Genomic DNA, 19,706 nt, shown 5'->3' on the forward strand with positions numbered 1-19,706 from the left:
CATGAAGGACACTCCTTCCCAATCTCTTCCCTTTCCTAACCCTCAGGTTAAACCACCGCTATTACCTTTCTCTAATAAAAGGAAAACCCTATGGTCTGGTAGGACAATGGTGACTTTGCCATTATGTCAGTCCCAATAAAGAGTGTCCTCATACATGTGTGTGTTGTCATCACTTCCCCAGTTGCATATGTCTCGATATCTCTTTGGGAGAATTTACAGCAATTGGGAACACCAACATTTTATTATCTTCATCAGCGCTTTATCATCCTAAATAAACTGGGTGCCTTTTTTGGATTGATACCAATATTATACTGACTGGTAACATTCTCAGGCAAGTACGATTGAATGGCAGAGAATGCCAAGATTCAGGAATCTTTAAACCACAATTAAATTGGAAAATTTACTGGAATTATTCCTGGTACATGTGATGGAATTCTGGTAACTAATACTGTAATAAGCAGGTTCCTGCATCAGTGCAACAATATTTATGTAACTATGTATCTTGAGACAGCTGCAGTATGTACTGAGAACTGACCACAGGCCCAACCATCTTACCCCTCTCATGAGATCATGCATCCTTTGACCATCTTAGACATTTTGCAATACCACGGCAGAAAAGTTGTTTGTGCCATTGGTTATGCAGAGAATTGCCAGAAATTCACAGGTTTTGTCCCAGCATCACAAACTGGCTGATTCCATAGAACCCAAGAAAAGGTATAGCACAGGAAGAGCCCACACAGTCCATCTTGTCTGCACTGGCTGAATAAACTAGCCACTTGTTCTAAACCTGTCTCGCTGGTGCACAGCTAGGAGGTTACAGCTCTTCAGGTGCAGGGTTGACTCAATCGAAAAACCAGGTACACTCTTCACATGACACTCCAACATTCCCAGTGAGAGACACGAACCCAAGTGTTCATCAACATACTCAACCACTTTGGGTCAATCAAACCTTGGCAGCAACCATTCCTGTTCTCAGTTGTCCAGCTGCTTTTAAACAAACTAATCTGCCCGCTCTTGATAGCTCAAGTGTTTCGGCAAGAGGTAAGAGATCCTCATTGGAGATACTGGTGTATGATTACCTGAGACATCCTGCTGCCTGCCATTTAAATGAAAGAATGAGTTGAAGGGTAGTGCAGGCTGCATAAGGAGGATGAGGGTAATGCAGGCAAGGCTGCAACCATTGCCCATCTCTGGTTGGAAGGAGAATTGGGCCATCCCCTTAAAGTGCTGCTGGCCTTGTGGTGATGCTGCTCCCACAATGCTGTTAAGCAGGAAGTCACAAGAGTTTGATCCAGCAATGATGAAGCAACGTAACCTTTGTTGATTTGCTGCTTCTGTCCTTCTTAGGGACAGAGGTTACAGGGGAAGGGGAACCTTTCAAAGTAATGTTCATGATGTGCTGTGGTACATCCTGTAGCTTTTATATATTGTAGTCATAATATAATGTCTGCAGTAGTAGAGCATAGCAATCAAGCAGCCATGGAAACAAATAAGTGAATGGCTGTGCTCTGGATAATGGTGGCACGGTTGCTCAGTGGTTAGCACTGATGCCTCACAGCACCAGGGACCCCGGTTTGATTCCAGCCTCAGGTGACTGTCTGTGTGGAGTTTGCACATTCTCCCCACGTCTGTGTGGGTTTCCTCCGGGTGCTCCGATTTCCTCCCACAGTTCAAAGATGTGCAGGTTAGGTGGATTGGCCATCACTTCAACTCCCCCTCCCACTCCCCAAAGGACATGCAAGTCTTGGGCCTCCTCCACTGCCCAATTAAAGCCACCCGACAACTGGAGGAAGAATGCCCCATCTTCCGCCCTTCAACTACACGGCATCAAGGTTGACATCACTAGTTTCCAAATTTCCCCTCCCCCAACTTTATCCCAGATCCAACCCTCCAACTTGGCACTGCCCTCTTGACCTGTCCTACCTGTCCATCTTCTTTCCCACCTATCCAGTCCACCCTCCCCATTGACTTGTCACAATTACCCCTCACCTTCACCCATCTATTGCCTTCTCAGCAACCTCCCCCCACCTCCCTATTTATCTCTCAGCCCCCCCTCCCCTTCCATATTTCTGATGAAGGGCTTATGCCCAAAACATAGACTCTCCTTGCTCCTCAGATGCTGCACTTTTCCATTGCCACACTTTTCAACTCATATATTAAATTTCCCGTAGTGTCCAAGAATATGCAGGCTAAGTGGATTAGCCATGGAAAATGCAGGGTTACAGGGATAGGGTAGAGAGGGTGGGTCTGGATGGGTTTCTCTTCGGAGGGTCAGTGTGAACATGATGGGCTGAAATGTCAGGGGAGTCTATGTAAGCACCTTGTGTGTTACTGCACCTACAAACATCAGTATAGATTTGCTTGTGGATGCTGGAGGTGAGCCACTCATTGTAGTTTGTTCAAACTCTGTGGTGGTCTTATAAGCTTGCTATTGATATGGTTGGCCCAGCAAATCATCTGATCAGCAGTGGCCTCCCCTGAAACGTTAATGGTTTTGAATTTGGTGCTAGTGGAGGCCAATGGTCAGTCTAAGCCAGCAGGTCTCACAATCCCTACATTGTGGAAACAGACCATTCAGCCCAACAAGTCCACATCAACCCTCCAAAGAGTAACCCACCCAGACCCATTCCCCTACCCCATATTTATCTTGACTAATGTCCCTAACCTACACATCCCTGGACACTATGGGCAACTTAGCATGGCCAATTCACCCAACCTGCACATCTTTGGACTGTGGTAGGAGCTGGAGCACCCGAAGGAAGCACATGTAGACATGGGGAGAACGTGCAAACTCCACACAACCAGCCGGCTGAGGTTGGAATCGAACCTGGGACCCTGATGCTGTGAGGTAGCAGTGCTAGCCACTGAGCCACCATGCCACCCTAGACTCAGCTGGTTTGCTATATGATGGGTCCTGCCGAACAATGTGAAATTATCAGTCACAAGCCTGACCTGAGGGAAGGTCATTGATAAACCAGTTGAACGTGGGGGAGCTTAGAATGCTTCACTTGAAAACTGCTCCAATGATGTTCCAGAGCTCAGAAAGCTGATCTCTGTTAAGCCCGAGTACATTGTGTCAGGAATAAGCCTCCAAAGGACTTGTTCTTTGACACGAAATAACCTCAGTTTTGCTCTGCTACTTGATGCTATAATTCATTGAGGAATATGGAAAGCAACGGATCTCAGCTAGCTCCAGGTATTCATTGTCGGTGTCCAGGTCTGATTCAAGATTGCTAAAGATTTAGAATCAGTGGAATCAGCTCTCTTCAAATGAGTGCGTGGAGGACAATTGGCCAGGTGATATTCATCTGTTTATTTTTGGACTAGGACAGACCCTGGACAATCTTCTGACTGCCCTAGCTACACTGCAGGTAGGCTGGCCTCTGTAGCGGCTAGTTTAATTGTGCAGATCTGCAGCACGATAGCCAACTCCTCAGGCACAATTTGTCGTATTGTGACTGTAGTTTTTCTTTTCTCCAATGATCCACTTACGTCTTCTGTGTCCCTCAGTTTTGCAAAGTCCTGGATCACGTTTACTGTCAGCACTCGTTTTTTTCCCCCAGTTTCAATCTGTCAGCAAACCCACTTCATCGACAAATCTGGCCCCAGAATTCTTTTTATTTTTCTTTACTGAACCTTCTCTCATCTATCAGTGTCTATTTGAAGGGCGGGTGCACAGAACTGCACGTAGTGTATTCACCCGCATGTAAGATTTTCTGATCCTTTGCTCAGAGCAAGATATCTTGTACACCATAAGCATGCAACAAAAATAATGGGACTGCTGTCTGGAAATTTCCCTTGACTGATTTTACAAGACAAAAAAATCATAGCCATTGTCTCATTTCTTAGGTGTCCAGTTTAAATGTAGAATACAGCCTTCAGCCATAATCATAACAGAATATACCCTAACAATTATTTCCAACAAAGGAATGTTCATGTTTAAGTGAAGTCTATAGTCACACTATCAAGGTGGCCTTACAACACAGCCCCGAAATCATTCTCAGACTGAAATATCACAGAATGTCAGTCCCACTGGTTAATCAGGTCTGTTCATGGTTCAGTTACTGGGACCCACACCATTCACTTATCAATAGGGGACAAGACCTGTCATTAATCTGTTACTGGGTCTCAGGCCATTCATTAAGTGGTGACATAGGATCATCCTTTTCATTAATCAGCTACAGGAACCAACCTATTTATTAATCAGTCAGCTACTGGGGGACAACCATTCATTAATCATTTACATCTAGGGAATCAGGTCATTAGTTGATCCGATACATTGGACAACTAGATATTGGGGACTGAGCTATTCATTTTTCAGTTATAGAGGACTTTTCCTTACACTGATGTACAGAGATGGCCTCCTGACAGGAATCTGAATTGGCATGTCTGTGCTGCTGATCAGTCATTGCAGCAATTGGATACAAGAGGTTTGGTAATGACTGCAATTCAATCTGTCAGTCAGCGTAGCAATTACAGGACGTCACTCGTCATAGGGATGTGGATAGCGCCAGGCAGCACAGATCAGTTTTTGCAAGAATCAGATACAAGAGACGGGTCATTAGATTAATCAGGGGTCGAATATCTGTCTTTGCAGGAGCCAGTTGGAGAACATCAGCCATTATTGAAGTCAAGCCCAGTGCCATAATCAGTGCAGGAATCAGCAAACCCCTCTATCTACCAGTCACATCTTCACTACACCCCTTTCTTTATTTTCCACCTTTTTTTTCTGCTTCTTCCTCCCCCCTCTGATAGTGCTAGTATACTGAGGCTCAGTTTGTTGGGTGCCCAAGGCCTTTAATGCCAGTGACCTTTGACATTGAATGTTGGTCAATATTTTAGGCTGGAGGAAAATTGCCACGAAACCTGAATCTAATGACCACTTTTGGCTTTTCCCATTGGAAATTACTCGGCAGCAGTTTAACTAGGAAACTTGACCAAGTTCTCCCCTCCTTTAACATCACTGAGCCATTCATAGCGCCCACCCTAGCTTGGTTTGGCGATCAGAGTCGAGAGCGTGTTGCTGGAAAAGCACAGGTCAGGCAGGTCAGGCAGCATCCAAGGAGCAGGAGAATCGATGTTTCGGGCAAGAGCCCTTCATTCTTGGCCCGAAACGTCGATTCTCCTGCTCCTCAGATGCTGCCTGACCTGCTGTGCTTTTCCAGCAACACACTCTCAACTCTGATCTCCAGCATCTGCAGTCCTCACTTTCTCCTAGTTTAGCTGTCAGGCAACAATTGGTTCAGTGAACAGAAGATTATGTTTAAATCACATTGGTGAGCTCCATACCTGGCATCCATTAGATACAGTGAGCCATCAGCAGCAGCAGCTTTGTGTTCTAACACAATCTGTAACCTCGTGGCCTGACATATCGCAGCATTGCTATCAAGGCACGAGATCAATCCTGGTTCAATGAGGAGTGCAAGGGAGCACGCAGAAGGAGCACCATGAATACCTGAAAATGAGGTACCAACCTGGTGAAGTAACAACAAACCATACACACTTGCGAAACTGTAGAAGCAGCATCAGATGGGCACAGCAATATGGATTCATAAAGATGCAAGTGGATGAGATCGAATTTCTGCAGTCCTGCCGCATTTGGGAAAGAACATATGCTTTTGGAAAAAGAGTAGACTTTTGGCTCCCTCAAACTCGTTCAGCCATTCAATAAGATCATGACTGATCTGCTTGTGACCTCAACTCAACCATTTTCCTATCTGCTCCCCACTGCCATCATCCTTGATTCCCTTGTCAATCAAACAGTGAATGAACTCAGCCTTAAATGTATTCAATGACCCTGCTTCCACTGCTTTCTGGAGAAGACATTCCACAGACTGACAATTTTCTGAGCGAAAGATTTCTCCTGAACACCATTTTAAATTGGCGATCCTTAATATGAATCCCATAGTTCTCAACTCCTCCATTACAGGAAACATGGATTCAACACCCACCTTGTCAAATGCCCTCAGAATCTTGTATGTTTCAATAAGATCAATTCTCAGTTACCCAAGCTCAAATGGGCAAAGCCAATTTTAAAAAAGAATTCATTCATGGGATATAGGCATTGCTGGCTAGGCCAGCATTTATTGTCCATCCCTAGACGCTCTAGATAAGGTGATAGTGAGCTATGTTCTTCACCAGCTGCAGTCTCTGGGGTATAGCTACCTACAGTGCCATCAGGAAGGGTTTCCCAGATTTTGACCCAGTAACACTGAAGGACTGGTGATATACTTTCAAGTCAGGATGATACACGGCTTGGAGGGGAACTTGTGTTCCTCTGCATCTGATGCCCTTATCCTTCTAGATAGGAGAGGTCACAGCTTTGGAAGAGAAACCACAGTGTGTTGCCATTGGAGAAAATGTATGTTGAAGCCTGTGGATATGGTGACAACCAAGCAAGTCGCTTTGTCCTGGATGGTGCTGAGCTTCATGACTGTAGCTGGTGCTGAACCCATCAGGAAAGTGGGAAGTATTCCATCACCATCATGATAAGCACCTTGCAGATGTTAGATGACATCTACTTGGAAAAGCAGGTGAGCTACATTTTGGAGAATTCCTCGCTTCTGTTTTCCTCTTGAAACCATTCTATTTATATGGCCAGTTGAGCTCAGTTTCTGATCAGCAGTGATCTCCAGGATGTTAACAGTGGGTGATTCAGCAATGGTAATGCTGTTGAATGACAAGGGGCAATAGTTAGATTTTCTCTTGTTGGAAATGGTCATTGCCGAACACATGCGTGGCTTGAACGGTCCCCATTCACAATGAGGAGGTGAATCCAACATGTCAATGCCAAGGACAATGGTGAAGTATTTTCAGCTGGAAGAGGTGAATAGTTGATTAGCTTCAGCCTCCTCTTAAGGCCTCCAACACCACAGTTACCAATCTCCAGGCAATTCAATTCATTCAACAGGGGGACAGCATGATGGCTCAGTGGTTAGCACTGCTGCCTCACAGCACCAAGGACCTTAGTTCGATTCCAGCCTGGGGTGACTGTCTGTGAGGCATTTGCACATTCTCCCCATGTCTGCGTGGGTTTCCTCCGGGTGCTCCGGTTTCCTCCCACAGTCCAAAGATGTGCAGGTCAGGTGAATTGGCCATGCTAAATTATCCGCAGTGTTCAGGGATGCGTTGGCTAGGTGCATTAGTCAGGGGTAAATAGAGGGTAGGGGAATGGTCTGGGTGGGTTACTCTTCAGAGTGTTGGTGTGGACTTGTTGGGTCAAAGGGTCTGTTTCCACACTGGAGGGATTTTATTCTATGAATGTATGGAATTATGAAATGGCTTTAGACATTGGTAATAACAAAATCTTTGGGTGCTGACTACATCATGGTAGTTGTGACCTCCAGAATGAGTGGTGCCCCTAGCCAAGAGGTTTTAGTACAGTTACAACCTTGGACCTACCCAACAATTTGGAAAAGAAAAAGAAAGAACTGCAGATGCTGTAAATCAGAAACAAAAACAGAAGTTGCTGGAAAAGCTCAACAGAACTGGCAGCATCTGTGGAGACAAATCGGAGTTAATATTTCGGGTCGAGTGACCTTTCCTCAGAATGGTTCTGAACTGAATAGAAGTTCTGTGAAATGGCCACTTGACCCGAAATGTTAACTCTTGATTTCTCTCCATAGATGCTGCCAGGCCTGCTGAGCTTTTCTAGCAACTTTTGTTTTCATTGTGAATGTGGAAAATTGCCCAGGTATGTCCTGTTCATAAAAAGTAAGACAAATCCAATCCAGCCAATTACCAGTCCAATAGTCCACTGATTATGTTAAAATGATGAGGCGGGTGAGGTGACAGAGTCTGTCCTTAGCAACAAGACCACATTTGGACCAAGTGTGGCATCAAGGGACCAAGCGTCAAGAAAAAATTGAAGTCAATAGAAATTTGGGAGGAATCTCTCAACTGGTTGGAGTCATGCTTTGGATAAAGGACAATGGTAACCTGGCCAGTCATACTCACATTGAATAAATAAATAAATAAGATAATAGATTGCTCTTTCCATAAATTCTGTCATACAGCAGGATCTGTTCTGAAGATACTTCAATGTCTTATGGCATTTTTATTATCTTTTGTTCGTAACCTTCTTTTCACTTCTTTGTGATTAAACAAACCTAAGTGAGCTTAATCTGGAAGTGACAGCTTGACATTGTTTATTCCTGCATACCCAAAGTGATATACATCAGGTAAGAAGGACTGCAAGTCCTGTGACACATATTCTACTCACTGGATAAGTAGACAGATTCGAAGGAGATGCATTCTATCCGATTTACTTTAAGTACTAGTTTAAATTGTTGGCACAAAATGTTAACCATTATCCTGCAGCACTGGATTAGATTTCAGCCTGAAGTATGAAGTGCAGTAAATGGTGCAATCATATAATAGAAGTGAGAAGTTCTGCTCTGTAAGTACTGCTGACTGTGACTGGAATCGTAGTGGACTTTAATACAAAGATACTTTTAAAATGTACATTTTGAATAAAGTTCACTCTAAGATAATTTCACAGTATTCAAAGCTGTATGAGACTGATACAATTGTTTTAGACACATTGGCAATAATAGAGGTATGAAACATAAGAAATATTGTTTGCAAGTTTGGAGCAAATCAAATTACTTCTCAGCTAGGGTGTGAGACATAAAATATATTGAAAGAAATGTCACAGATGATTTCAAGAAGCAATTGAACGAGCTTCTGAATAGGGTTTGTTTGAAGAAAATAGTTAAATCCAGTGGACAGCCTTAGTTCTCATTAGTTTTCAGTTCTAACGCGTAATGTTTAGGTTAAGGGAGAAGCCGTCAGATTAATTGCTGCTATCCTAAAACATAGCCTTAAAATCACTTTGAAATTCCTTCATCCTAACCCATTGACAATCCTCTGCATTGCTGATGAATCTGGCTTCTTGTTTATATCGATCCTGATCTCACAGCCTGTTCTGTGGTGTTGCACCTAACTTATCAATCACTGGGAGCTTTAGTTGGCAATGAAAAAAAAACAAGAAAACTTCTGGAGCTTCATTGGGATGGTTGTGTACACCAAAACTGACTTCATAATTTCAACAGGAGCAGCTCCCCACTATCACCAGCACTCATAACAATCAGGGTAGCTCAAGCCCTGCACACACTACTATTCTCGAGTCATCACTGTTTCAAATTAGTTTTTGTATTACCCACCACTGTTACTAGGTTAAACCTGGAATGCCTTCTTTAGCAGCTCTGTTGTATGCCTTGACCTTAACGGTTAAACGAAGCTGTCCCACCCCGACATGGTATTTTCAAATGTGTTTTTGGATAGTCAAGATATGTTGGCCAATCCACAAATGCCCACATCCTTTGAAAGCATTTTTTTAAAAACTCAAGTGAAATGGGAATGAGTACAGGAGGACAGAACATTGACATATAGGAGGTTATAATGGTGAAGGGCGAAGGTTCAGAACACCGATGTTGAGCGAGTCAGCAGAGATGCCTGGATGAATCAGAATGTGTTATTACTGAGAGAATGTACATGTGGCCTTTAACAGAAGCGTTCACAAGAGGGTCCAGGGAGGGTTGCTGAGGTTCAGCTTCTGCCCCATGATCGAGCATAGAAAGAAGTGTGCCCTCTACTGGCAGTTAGCAGAATGGCTCATGCTCTTCTGCCTCAGCTTCTTCATGAGTTAGGGCGTCAAGGGAGCAGAGCTCAAAAAGGAGACTTGCAAAAAAGTAACATTCTATTAGCGGAATGTTCAAAAATATTTATTTCATCAGAGCAACATCACAAATTTCAAATCCCTACACTAACTGCTTGATGCATTTGTTTCTTTTTCCAGCTATGTTACTTTCTAAGATATGAGTGGATGCTGAATCAGAAGGTGCTGGAATAGTCTGTCTTGGGGAACAACACTGCGTCTCTAACTTGTCATTAAGAGTTTGATCAGACTATGTAGCGAAAGCTTTGCCATATCTACCTCAAGAGTGCTATTAGCAGGAGTACAGAGGAAGCTTTACTCTCTTTCTAACCCCGTACTATACCTGTCCTGGGAGTACTCGATGGTTAACAGTGTGGAGAGAAATTTTCCTCTGTATCTACGCAGGGAGTTTTTGATGGGGAGAATGTACAGAGAGATTGACTCTGCACCAAAGCCCATGTTGCACCTGATCTGGAAGGGCATCTGAGAAACCTTTATTCTCAAACAGACTGGTCTTGCACTTGACCTGAGAGTAAAACTTTTGGTACATCGAATTTTACACAAAATTACTTAAACATTCATGAGAGAGCATGTTCTATTTTGTTCTGTGGAATGAACAGGCTTGATAGGCTGAATTACCTTCACCTTACCCCAATTTTATACTGATCAGTGGGTTTCACACATTCAACTAAACATGAACTCCACCAATTGTCTTGGCATAATAGCCTTCAGCTTTCTCAAGAACCCACTACTCTTCAAATCTCTTTAATGGAAATTAGATTGAAAAGAATCATAATGTACAATAAAACAATTCATCGCAAACAATCTATAAAAGTTATTTTTTAAATTCTCCCTGCATACAGAGCCAAAGATATAGAACATTATAGTAATGTTGAGGATTATGACTAAACTGGAAAGGTTCAAAAGCTTACTTGAAACAGAAGAGGACTAAAGGAATCAACAATAACTGATCGATATATCAGAGTGGGTCTTTATCAATCCATTATGTTTCTGTGTTCCACTCCCCTTCATATTAGATTAGGATGTTGTGAAACTTGAAAGGGTTCAGAAAAGATTTACAAGGATGCTGCCAGAGTTGGAGGAGTTGAACTATAGGGAGAGGCTGGATAGGCTGGGACTGTTTTCGCTAGGGTGTCGAAGGCTGAAGGGTGACCTTATAGAGGTTCACAAAATCATGAGGGGCATGGACAGGGTAAATAGACAAGGTCTTTTCCCTGAAGTGAGAGGGTCCAGAACTAGAGGGCATATGTTTAAGTTGAGAGGGGAAAAATTTAAAAGGGACCTAAGGGGCAACCTTTTCACATGGAGGGTGGTGCATGTATGGAATGAGCTGCCAGAGGAAGTAGTGGGTATTGGTAAAATTACATTTAAAAGGCATCTGGATGGTTATATGACTAGGGAGGGTTTAGAGGGATATGAGTCAAGTGCTACCAAATGAGATTAGATTAGGTTGGGATATCTGGTCGGCATGGACAAGTTGGACTGAAGGGTCTGTTTCCATGCTGTACATCTCTATGACTCTATCTGTATCACATACATTCTTCACAGTAGAGACAATATGTGAAGAGCTGAGAATTCCATCATAGTCCAGGTCTCAGTCTTGTTGGTTGAATAATTTCAATAAAACCATTTCTCAGGAAGTACATTACCTCTATATTCAATATGTTGATTTGGATGGTCCACTTCCATTTTGGGCAACAATGGGGTTAAGATGTCAACACTGGGGGACTCAGTGATGATCATTGTATTGCATACTGAGAGAAGTTCATGGAGCTACACCTCCTCTCACCATCTCCCTATCCATGTGACCATATTCACAGCCAGGTATCAGTTTTGTAATAACTTCTTTGCATGGTATATATGATATGACTTACGCAAATCCATGTTTACATCATTCACCATGTCTTTCTTTAATCCATGGTCTGTGACTTTGTTGAAAACTGGTGTTCAATTTATCAGTCAGGGTCTGTCTTTCAAAAATCCTTAGTCCATGAGATTTTAAGAATTCACACATTTAATGAGCCTAAATTAATATTTACGATCTCTCATTTGTTTCTCTGCTATGTCTTTATATTTCTTGATTCTCCCAGTATATTTATCACATGGCTCATTTTTAAGACCCAACTAAAAATGAGTTTTCTCCAAATCCTAAACTGGCCTATGAAACTACTTATTCTCCAGTCAGAAAGCATCTTACCCATCTTATACATTTCTCACAGCTATTCTGTTGTTAATCAGTCGGCAGCACTCTCATTTCTGAGTCATGGGTTCAAATCCCACACCAGGGCTTCAGCACAAAAGTCCAGTCTGACCTTCAAGCACTGTATTGAGGGTATTCTGCAAAGTTAGAGGTGCTATCTTTCAGATTAGACATTAAACTAAAGCTTCATCACCTATTTGGGAGGAGATAAAAAAAAAGACCTACGACACAACTGCGTAGAACACCAGGGCAATTATCCCTTGTGCCCTGGCCTATATATCTCTCAGTCAACATCACAAAGAAACAAGTATCTGGTCTTTTTCACTTTGCCATTTGTGGGAGTTTGTTTTAAGCAAATTGGCTGCCGCCTTTCCATTATTAGGAACGTGACTGTCCTTCAAAAGTTCAGAGGTTTATAAAATCATGAGCGACATGGATAGGGTGAATAGCCAACATCTTTTTCCCAGGCTAGGGGTGTCCAAAACTAGAGGGTGTAGGTTTATGGTGAGAGGGGAAAGATTTAAAGAGGACCTGGGGGGCATTTTTTTCACATAGACAGTGGTGTGTGGATGGAATGAACTTTCACAGGAAGTGGTGGAGGCTGGTACAATTACAATGTTTATAAAACATCTGGATGGTTATGTGACTAGGAAGAGTTTAGAGATATATGGGCCAAATGCTGGCAAATGGGACTAGATCAGTTTCGGATACCTGGTCGGCATAGACGAGTTGGAGTGAAGGGTCTGTTTCCATGTTGTACAAGTCTGTGACTCCATGACTCTATTTCATTAGCCTTCAAGAGCTTTGAGACCTCCAGTGGTTGTGAAAGGTGCTGTATAAAATCTAGATTCACTGAAGTTAGCTCAGTTACAGTGCCTTGAATTCCATTTTGGTATCTTTTTAATATGAAACTTATCAGGTTTCTGTCATTATAAAATCAATGTTCAGTCATCTTTCAGTCAACTATTGCTCTGCCTCTGCTCAGAGCATTTGCAATGCTATCTTCTTCCTTGATTGGAATACAGCATAATTAAGGAAACATTTCTAAGTAATTTATTCTATGCATCTCTATTTGGCCAACATTTGTATAATCATATTTTGCTTTAGGATAATTCACATCCCCCATGATCACATGTCTGTCATTGTTAAGAGCATCTTATTTCCTTCAAATCTTACCCCCGTTTTCTTTCCAACTATTCAGTGTCATGGAGTACTCCCAATGGAGACAAAACTCCCTAATTATTTCTCAACACAAGTCAAATGCTGCTTGATCATCAGCACCAGTAAGAATGTCCCTTCCTTAAGCTGCATCCATCTTTTCAGTTGGTAAAATTACTCTAGTCCAATTTCCTCCCACAGTCCAAAGATGTGCGGGTCAGGTGATTTGGCCATGCTAAATTGCCCATAGTGTTAGGTGCATTCATCAGAGAGAAATGGGTTTGGGTGGGTTACTCTTCGGAGGGTCGGTGTGGACTGGTTGGGCCGAAGGGCCTGTTTCCACACTGTAAGGAATCTACTCTAATCTAATCTAATCTAATCCTTTTCTTCCCTCTCTACCTTTCCTGAAAGTTTTACTGCCAGCACCTTCAGCTCTTGCGTTCTGAAGCAAAATTTTCACTCAGTCTCCAACCTCATTCCCAGTGTTTTCCTTTACTGCTCTTGATTTCCAGACTAATATATTCACACTCAAATAGAAACCTTTTGCCTGGTCCTGAAAGTGCTCCTCCCCTTTTGTACTTTTTTCATTTGTTCATCAACTTCTATCTTCTTTGCTTCCATTCTATCCTAAAGCACTTCCATTGGTATAAATGGTGGTGTCTTTTGACGTTTCAGGAATGCATCATGTGCCACAGTTTTGCACTGTCCCTTTAAATAGACAGTGGGTTCCATCTGAATATTCTGGAATGTATCGCGTGCTGTGGCAATCAAGTGATATCAAACCAAAGCTTGGTATCATGCTTATCATCACTCAGCTTTCTTGGCACACAAAGCTATCACTAACGCCCAGGGCTGGACAATCCCATCTCTGACAGGCGTGGGCTAAGATCTTTCGCAGATTTCCGTGAGGCTACTAGACAAAACAGCTCACCACTTTACAAACATCAGTGACTTTATGTCTCAGACTCCCCATCTTCATTGTTTCTTTCTTGCTTCCCACTGATTAGATCCCAGACTGTAGCTCACTGCCAGGTATCCTATTCTCATGACCATTTGTCAACTAATAAAGATTGGAATGTAAAGCCAACAGTGCATTATAGGGTCGAGATGATGGGATTGGCTGACTTCTGTGTTGTAAACTCTGGGACTCTACTTCATTAGCCATAAAGAGCTTTGAGATTTCCAATGGCTGTACAAGGTGCTATATAAAATGTGGCCATTGCTAGACAAATGGTGCATCTAGATTTTATACAGCACCTTTCACAACCATTGGAAATCTCAAAGCTCTTCATGGTTAATTAAGTAAGTCATAGAGTTGTACAGCACATAATTCATCCAAGTGTTTATCCTGACCCTGTAATGCACTGTTGGGTGTACATTATATTGTATATAGAGTTGGCAAGTAGTCTTGAGTCTCTAGAGAGGATCAGGCTCAATATGGGACTTCACACATCCCATGGCTTTGGTCACAGACCTCACGCTCCACCTAGTTATAACTTGGCTCCTTCACAAGTTGTATTTTCACTCATTCTTGTTGTACCCCACCCAAAATAAATACCCTTTGCATTCTTCTTCAGCAGTAAGTTACTTCTCATCTCCTTGACCCTTCCAATCTGCTGCCACATTGTTTCAAAGTAATTTTCTTTTCAGCAGCTCCTGAGAAGGTGTACCTTGCTCTAGTCTTGACTTTTGAAATTCCCTTCTCTCCCCATCGCCCATGATGCTATTTCCCACCCGAGTGCCACATCCACCACCCCTCCTGCCTCCCCCCCCCCATCACCCGGTCACGACCCCCATGTCATGTCCCGACACTCAAAGCAAAAGGCAAGTTTTACAAACTAAGCAAGCCAGCAAGAAAGCATCTGATAGAAAACCCAACGAGGAATCAAACAATTACAGGGTCAAACACAGCCTGTGGAAAAAAGAGAGAGCCATGTTTAAAGAAAGTGAAATGAGAACATGAACAAATGAAAGAATGGGGCAAAGAAAAGCAAAGTGAAAGGCTGCAGGGAAAATAGAAAGGTATTAACGGCTTAGGAGCCTTTGGACAAGCATCCAATTTGTAACCCATTCCTGAATATCCATTATTCCATATACTATATACCATCCAAACCCCTTGATTAGATTGTAGTTTGGAACTCATTCCCAGTTTTTCCTTATTCTATGCATAAACCATCTGGAGTCCTGAATTAGATTCCAGTCTGTAACTCAGCCCTGGGTATCCAATATTTTGTATATAAACCACCCAAACTCCTCAATTAGACGCAGGCTGTAGCACACTTCTGGATATCCATTATTCTATATATAAACCATTCAGACTCCTTGACCATATTCCAGCCTGCAACTCAGTCCTGAGCAATGCTCCTTCTAAGCTACACAACTACACAGGAACCCACAAGCTCCTGCACAACTTGGCCTCTTTATATTACCGCGTTATGTGTAGCTACATAAATTTAAAGGACCCATGCACTTCAAAAAACTCCCGCACTGTAGATAATGAAAAAAAATGGTGGGCACATTATTTCTGGATATCTATTATTCCATTTATGAACCACCTGAACCCATTGATTTAACTCTAGTATATAACCTTGGTCTGGTTATCCATTATTCTACATACAAAGCATTCAAACATCTTGATTTAAGTCCAACTTGCCACTCATTTGAAGGGTGTCTATTATTCTGCATTCAAACCATATGAAACATTTGATTAGATTCCTTCAAACTGACTCCCTTGGTGTCTGTTATTTTATATATAAACCATAGGAACCCCTTGATTAAATTCCAGCCTGTAGCTCATTGCCAGACTCTCTGGTTATTTTATATGTAAACCATCTGAAGCCCTCAATTCGATTCCACCCTGTCCCTCATTCTCGATATCCATTAGTCTATATATAAACCATACACACTCCTTGTTCATTTCCAGTTGTAACTTAACTCCCTGGGTGTCTGTTATTGCACCTATAAACAATCTGAATACTTCAATTACACCGTAGACTGTAACTCAATCCTTGGGAATACAATTCTCTTAAGCTATTAAGATTCCAAAAAGAAAATCCAAATCTCTTAAAAAGGCTGCAAGGTAGAACTGCTCCTGCTTCAGAACGTTGGGACTTGCATGCTTTTTCCACTGAGTATTTGCCTGATCACACCTTGCAATGACTCCCTTGCACACACACGTAGCATGCTTACCTACTTACACACTTGCCAATTTGCATTGATTCACTTGCACACACTCTCTGTCCCTTCCGTGTGCTCACCCACTTACACACTCACTCATCCACCTTGCACTGACTCACTTGCACTATCTTTCTACTTGTACTGGTGCACCCACTGGCTTGCTTACCTGCCGGTTCACTTACCTGTTGACTCTCGGGCACATTTATTATGCGGTCCAAATCCTCTTCCACTGGTAAAGCTTTTCTCCCCATGGTTTTCACAACGCTCCGATCAGTCTGCACCAGCTTAAACAGCACAAAATCGACCCACAATGTCACAGTCAGGAGTACTGCGAGTGAGGCTGCCATCTGTCTCCGTGTATGTTATTGTCAAGTATAAGCATCAATAAAATGTCACAAATTTCAATATTCTCTTGCTTCCAATGTACAGGTTTGATTTGTCTCGCCACTTCCGAACTGGAGGGTTTGGTTTGGGTTTGCTCTGGGCTTTTGCAGATTCTTAGACAGAATACTCACTTTCGATTGAAACCTCCCATGCAGATGTTTTTTTCTACATGCTGTTATTTTTAATCCTTGAATGAACTCGAGAAAGGAAGAATACAATTATCTTCCAAGGACCTTTCTTTGGCGTTCCTAATCCCAAGCAAGCACGGTCAGTTGTGCCTCACTCACTATCCATGGGCCTGGTCTGGCTGTGTTTTAGATAAAATATCAGAGACACCTGATTGGCCACTGTCTTAAAGAAGAGCTTTGGAAAGACACTCTGGTTGCAAACTCAGTCCAGACAAAAAGTGAACACTTTTCTCATCGTTACTAACAATGAAACCTTGCTTTGAGAATCAGCCTTCTCTCTTAGATGATGGCAAGTCCCGCTGATAATTGCCTGATCTCTTAGCATCAGGTGACAGGGCTGTCCTGGCCTTTTCTGACTCGCATCTCCTTTCACTGAACATGTAAAGGTTTCTCCCTGCCTCTTTCTCTCTCTCTCTCTCTCTCTGCCTCTTGTGGCGTTTCCCTGTGTAAATATCTGACCTTCTGTCAGGCTGATGCTCAGGTTCCCGCCTCAGCTCTGCCAGACAACAACAGGGCTGCTTCTCTTTCCACACCTACTTCAAGTTACAGAACTTAACTCTGTAGCAGCCGCAGTACTCACCAATTACCATTCCTTGTCATTTTTCACACACAAGGAATAAAGGAGCACTTCGCTTTCATTCAGTCCTGAAGGCATCTTGGGTTCAGTTCCAGAATTTGTGCAGTCACTGAGTTAAAAAGAATGATTCAACACTCTCTAACAAACACTGTAGAGTTTAAAATGTGTGTCAGTGTTAGCTCCTATACTTGTATGTTGTGAAATTCTGTTGAGGTTGGAGAGAAAGTGGTGAGTGTGTCTTCGAGCTGAAAAACAGCAACATTTATTAGCTATTTAAAGTATTAACATAAATAGGTAGTAGAGAACATTCTGCTAGCTCAGTCTGGGTCTAACTGTCTCACATCAGCAATCATCACTGATGACATATTCCATTTATTAGTACAATGGGACTTAACTATCATCCTAGCCCCACTCCAACCCCAAGTGTTTTATCCTATCCCGGTGGGTCCAGCAAGGTAGGTAATGTTCGGGCTCCTCGACCCACCCACTCCAGGCAGCTGCTTCCCCCTTCTTTCCTTAACCCTTTTGTATTCTTTCTACATCTTTCTCTTTGCCTTCTTCTTGTCGGCAGAGATGGAGGGGGTGACACTGCGGAGGGGAGCAGCCGGAGGGGACTCTTGGTGAGGCAGCAGCTTGGCCAGGTGGCGAAGTCAGGGACTCCTGGTTACGCTAAGGCCCAGACCAGGGACTCCAGGTATTGGCGAGGTGGTGGCGGCAGCTCTTGGTTGTGTGGTAGGGTCTCCTGGTTGTCTGTGAGGTGAGGCTCTTAGTTACAGAGTGAGTGGGGGTCCAGCTCAGTACCTGGCATCAGCAGCCCGTCGGCGAGGTGGGTCCAGTGGCGAAGAGTTGGTGCCTGACATCGGTGACTCCAACTTTGGTGGGTCTGCCGCGGGTATTGTAAGTCAGCCAGTTCAGGGCCCAGGACTTACAATGAAGGCGATGGAGGGAAGTTGGACTTTATTTCAGGTATATCTTTTAATTCTTGAAGAATGACACCAGATTGTGGCCACAGTTAAATTTTTTCACTGTATTTCACCCTGTTGCCCAGAGTACAAGTGACAATAAATCATTAAATTTTATTAAATTAACTTAATTTAAATCATTTTGGTTTAACGATTAACTCTTCTCTTAACATCTAAATACTAAAATTTCTCCTATCAACTAGCCATTTTCCATTGGCGTTTTCCTCACTCCCTGAATCCATCACCCTTCCTCTTGCCCTCCAACCTCTTTCTAACTTTGGTCTCCTTCTGTCCTGGGAAAGGATAGATTGTCTGCTGTTCATTTTCTTACTGGGAGGAAGGCAGAATGTTGGACAGGATGGACATTTAATCTTATTCAATCACTGGTACCTGCAGCATAACCATTGTGATAACTGTTGTCAATGGTTCTGAAAGGGTTAATACTGAAGAATGCCATCAATGAGATACCAGTGAATGATCATAAAGCACTGGAAATACTCAGCAGACTTTGTGGAGAAAGAAATAGAGCCAACGTTTTGAGTTGAAGATGACTGTTCCTCAGCCCTTGAAGGGAGATAGAAATGTGATTGATTTGATGTTGTTGACAAAGGGGGTTAAAGGAAGAACCAAAGGCTAAAGGCTGGGTTAGGTACAAGACAAGAAAGATTGAATGACAAAGATGTCGTGGAACAGAAGGAGAGGAAAGTAAGAAAGGTTGTTGCAAAGAAACAAAGCATTTGGCCAGAGGGAGAATGAATGTTATTTTAAGAAATAGTTTTGTTTGAAATCTCTCTCTCTCTCTTTCTGATGCATTGACAAAACTCATTTTCTCTTCCTCTCAGTTTTTAAGGAATCACGGGTACCGCCAATCTTTCTTTCACGCTGCATCTCTCTGACCCCCATCCGTTCTTTGGACCCCAACTCTTCCCATGTATTCAAATCACTCTCCTCCCTGATGTTTCATTCCCTTATGCCCCCACCTCAATAAATCTCAACCTCAGCTTTCAGCTCCTCTTCCACCGCCTCCCAATTCCGTGTTCACAACGTTGGACGGGTGACCTCCTCTCTCATAGTTTTTCTTGACTCCCTCCCTCTGGCTTCTCTCCTGCTCTGGATCTTTACATTGACAATGGTCGGCTTGACCCCAGCCATCTTCATTTATCTGCTTTCCTCAATCTCTCTGACCTGTCACCCTTTGAGCTTGTTGCACTCTATTCTCTTAGGCTGCACCATGACTTTGTGATCAAACCTCCTGATTAGGGCAGCTCTGTTGGCATCTGTTGGTATACCAACCTCTACCTTGCAGAGGCTGAGCACCAACTCTCAGACACTACTTCTTATTGGACAGAGCTTCAAGCTGCTGTTTGCAAGACATTCATTG

The 19,706-nt window shown here is 42.9% G+C and overlaps 1 protein-coding gene across 2 annotated transcripts in view; it reads right to left on the reverse strand.

The window, feature by feature from the left end:
• Positions 1 to 17,274, reverse strand: part of LOC122555748 (erythroferrone-like) — an 89,547-nt gene extending 72,273 nt beyond the window's left edge. Inside the window, exon 1 of one of the 2 annotated variants that reach the window (XM_043701830.1) lies at positions 16,397 to 17,274. In XM_043701830.1, coding sequence (XP_043557765.1) covers positions 16,397 to 16,561 — 165 coding nt within the window. In that variant the 5' untranslated portion in view covers positions 16,562 to 17,274. The remainder of the gene's footprint in view (positions 1 to 16,396) is intronic. The other variant, XM_043701831.1, reaches the window with a different exon arrangement.
• Between the last annotated feature and the right edge of the window lie 2,432 nt (positions 17,275 to 19,706).

The sequence above is a fragment of the Chiloscyllium plagiosum genome, chromosome 13, assembly GCF_004010195.1.
Source record: "Chiloscyllium plagiosum isolate BGI_BamShark_2017 chromosome 13, ASM401019v2, whole genome shotgun sequence".
In the NCBI taxonomy this organism is placed as follows: domain Eukaryota; kingdom Metazoa; phylum Chordata; class Chondrichthyes; order Orectolobiformes; family Hemiscylliidae; genus Chiloscyllium; species Chiloscyllium plagiosum.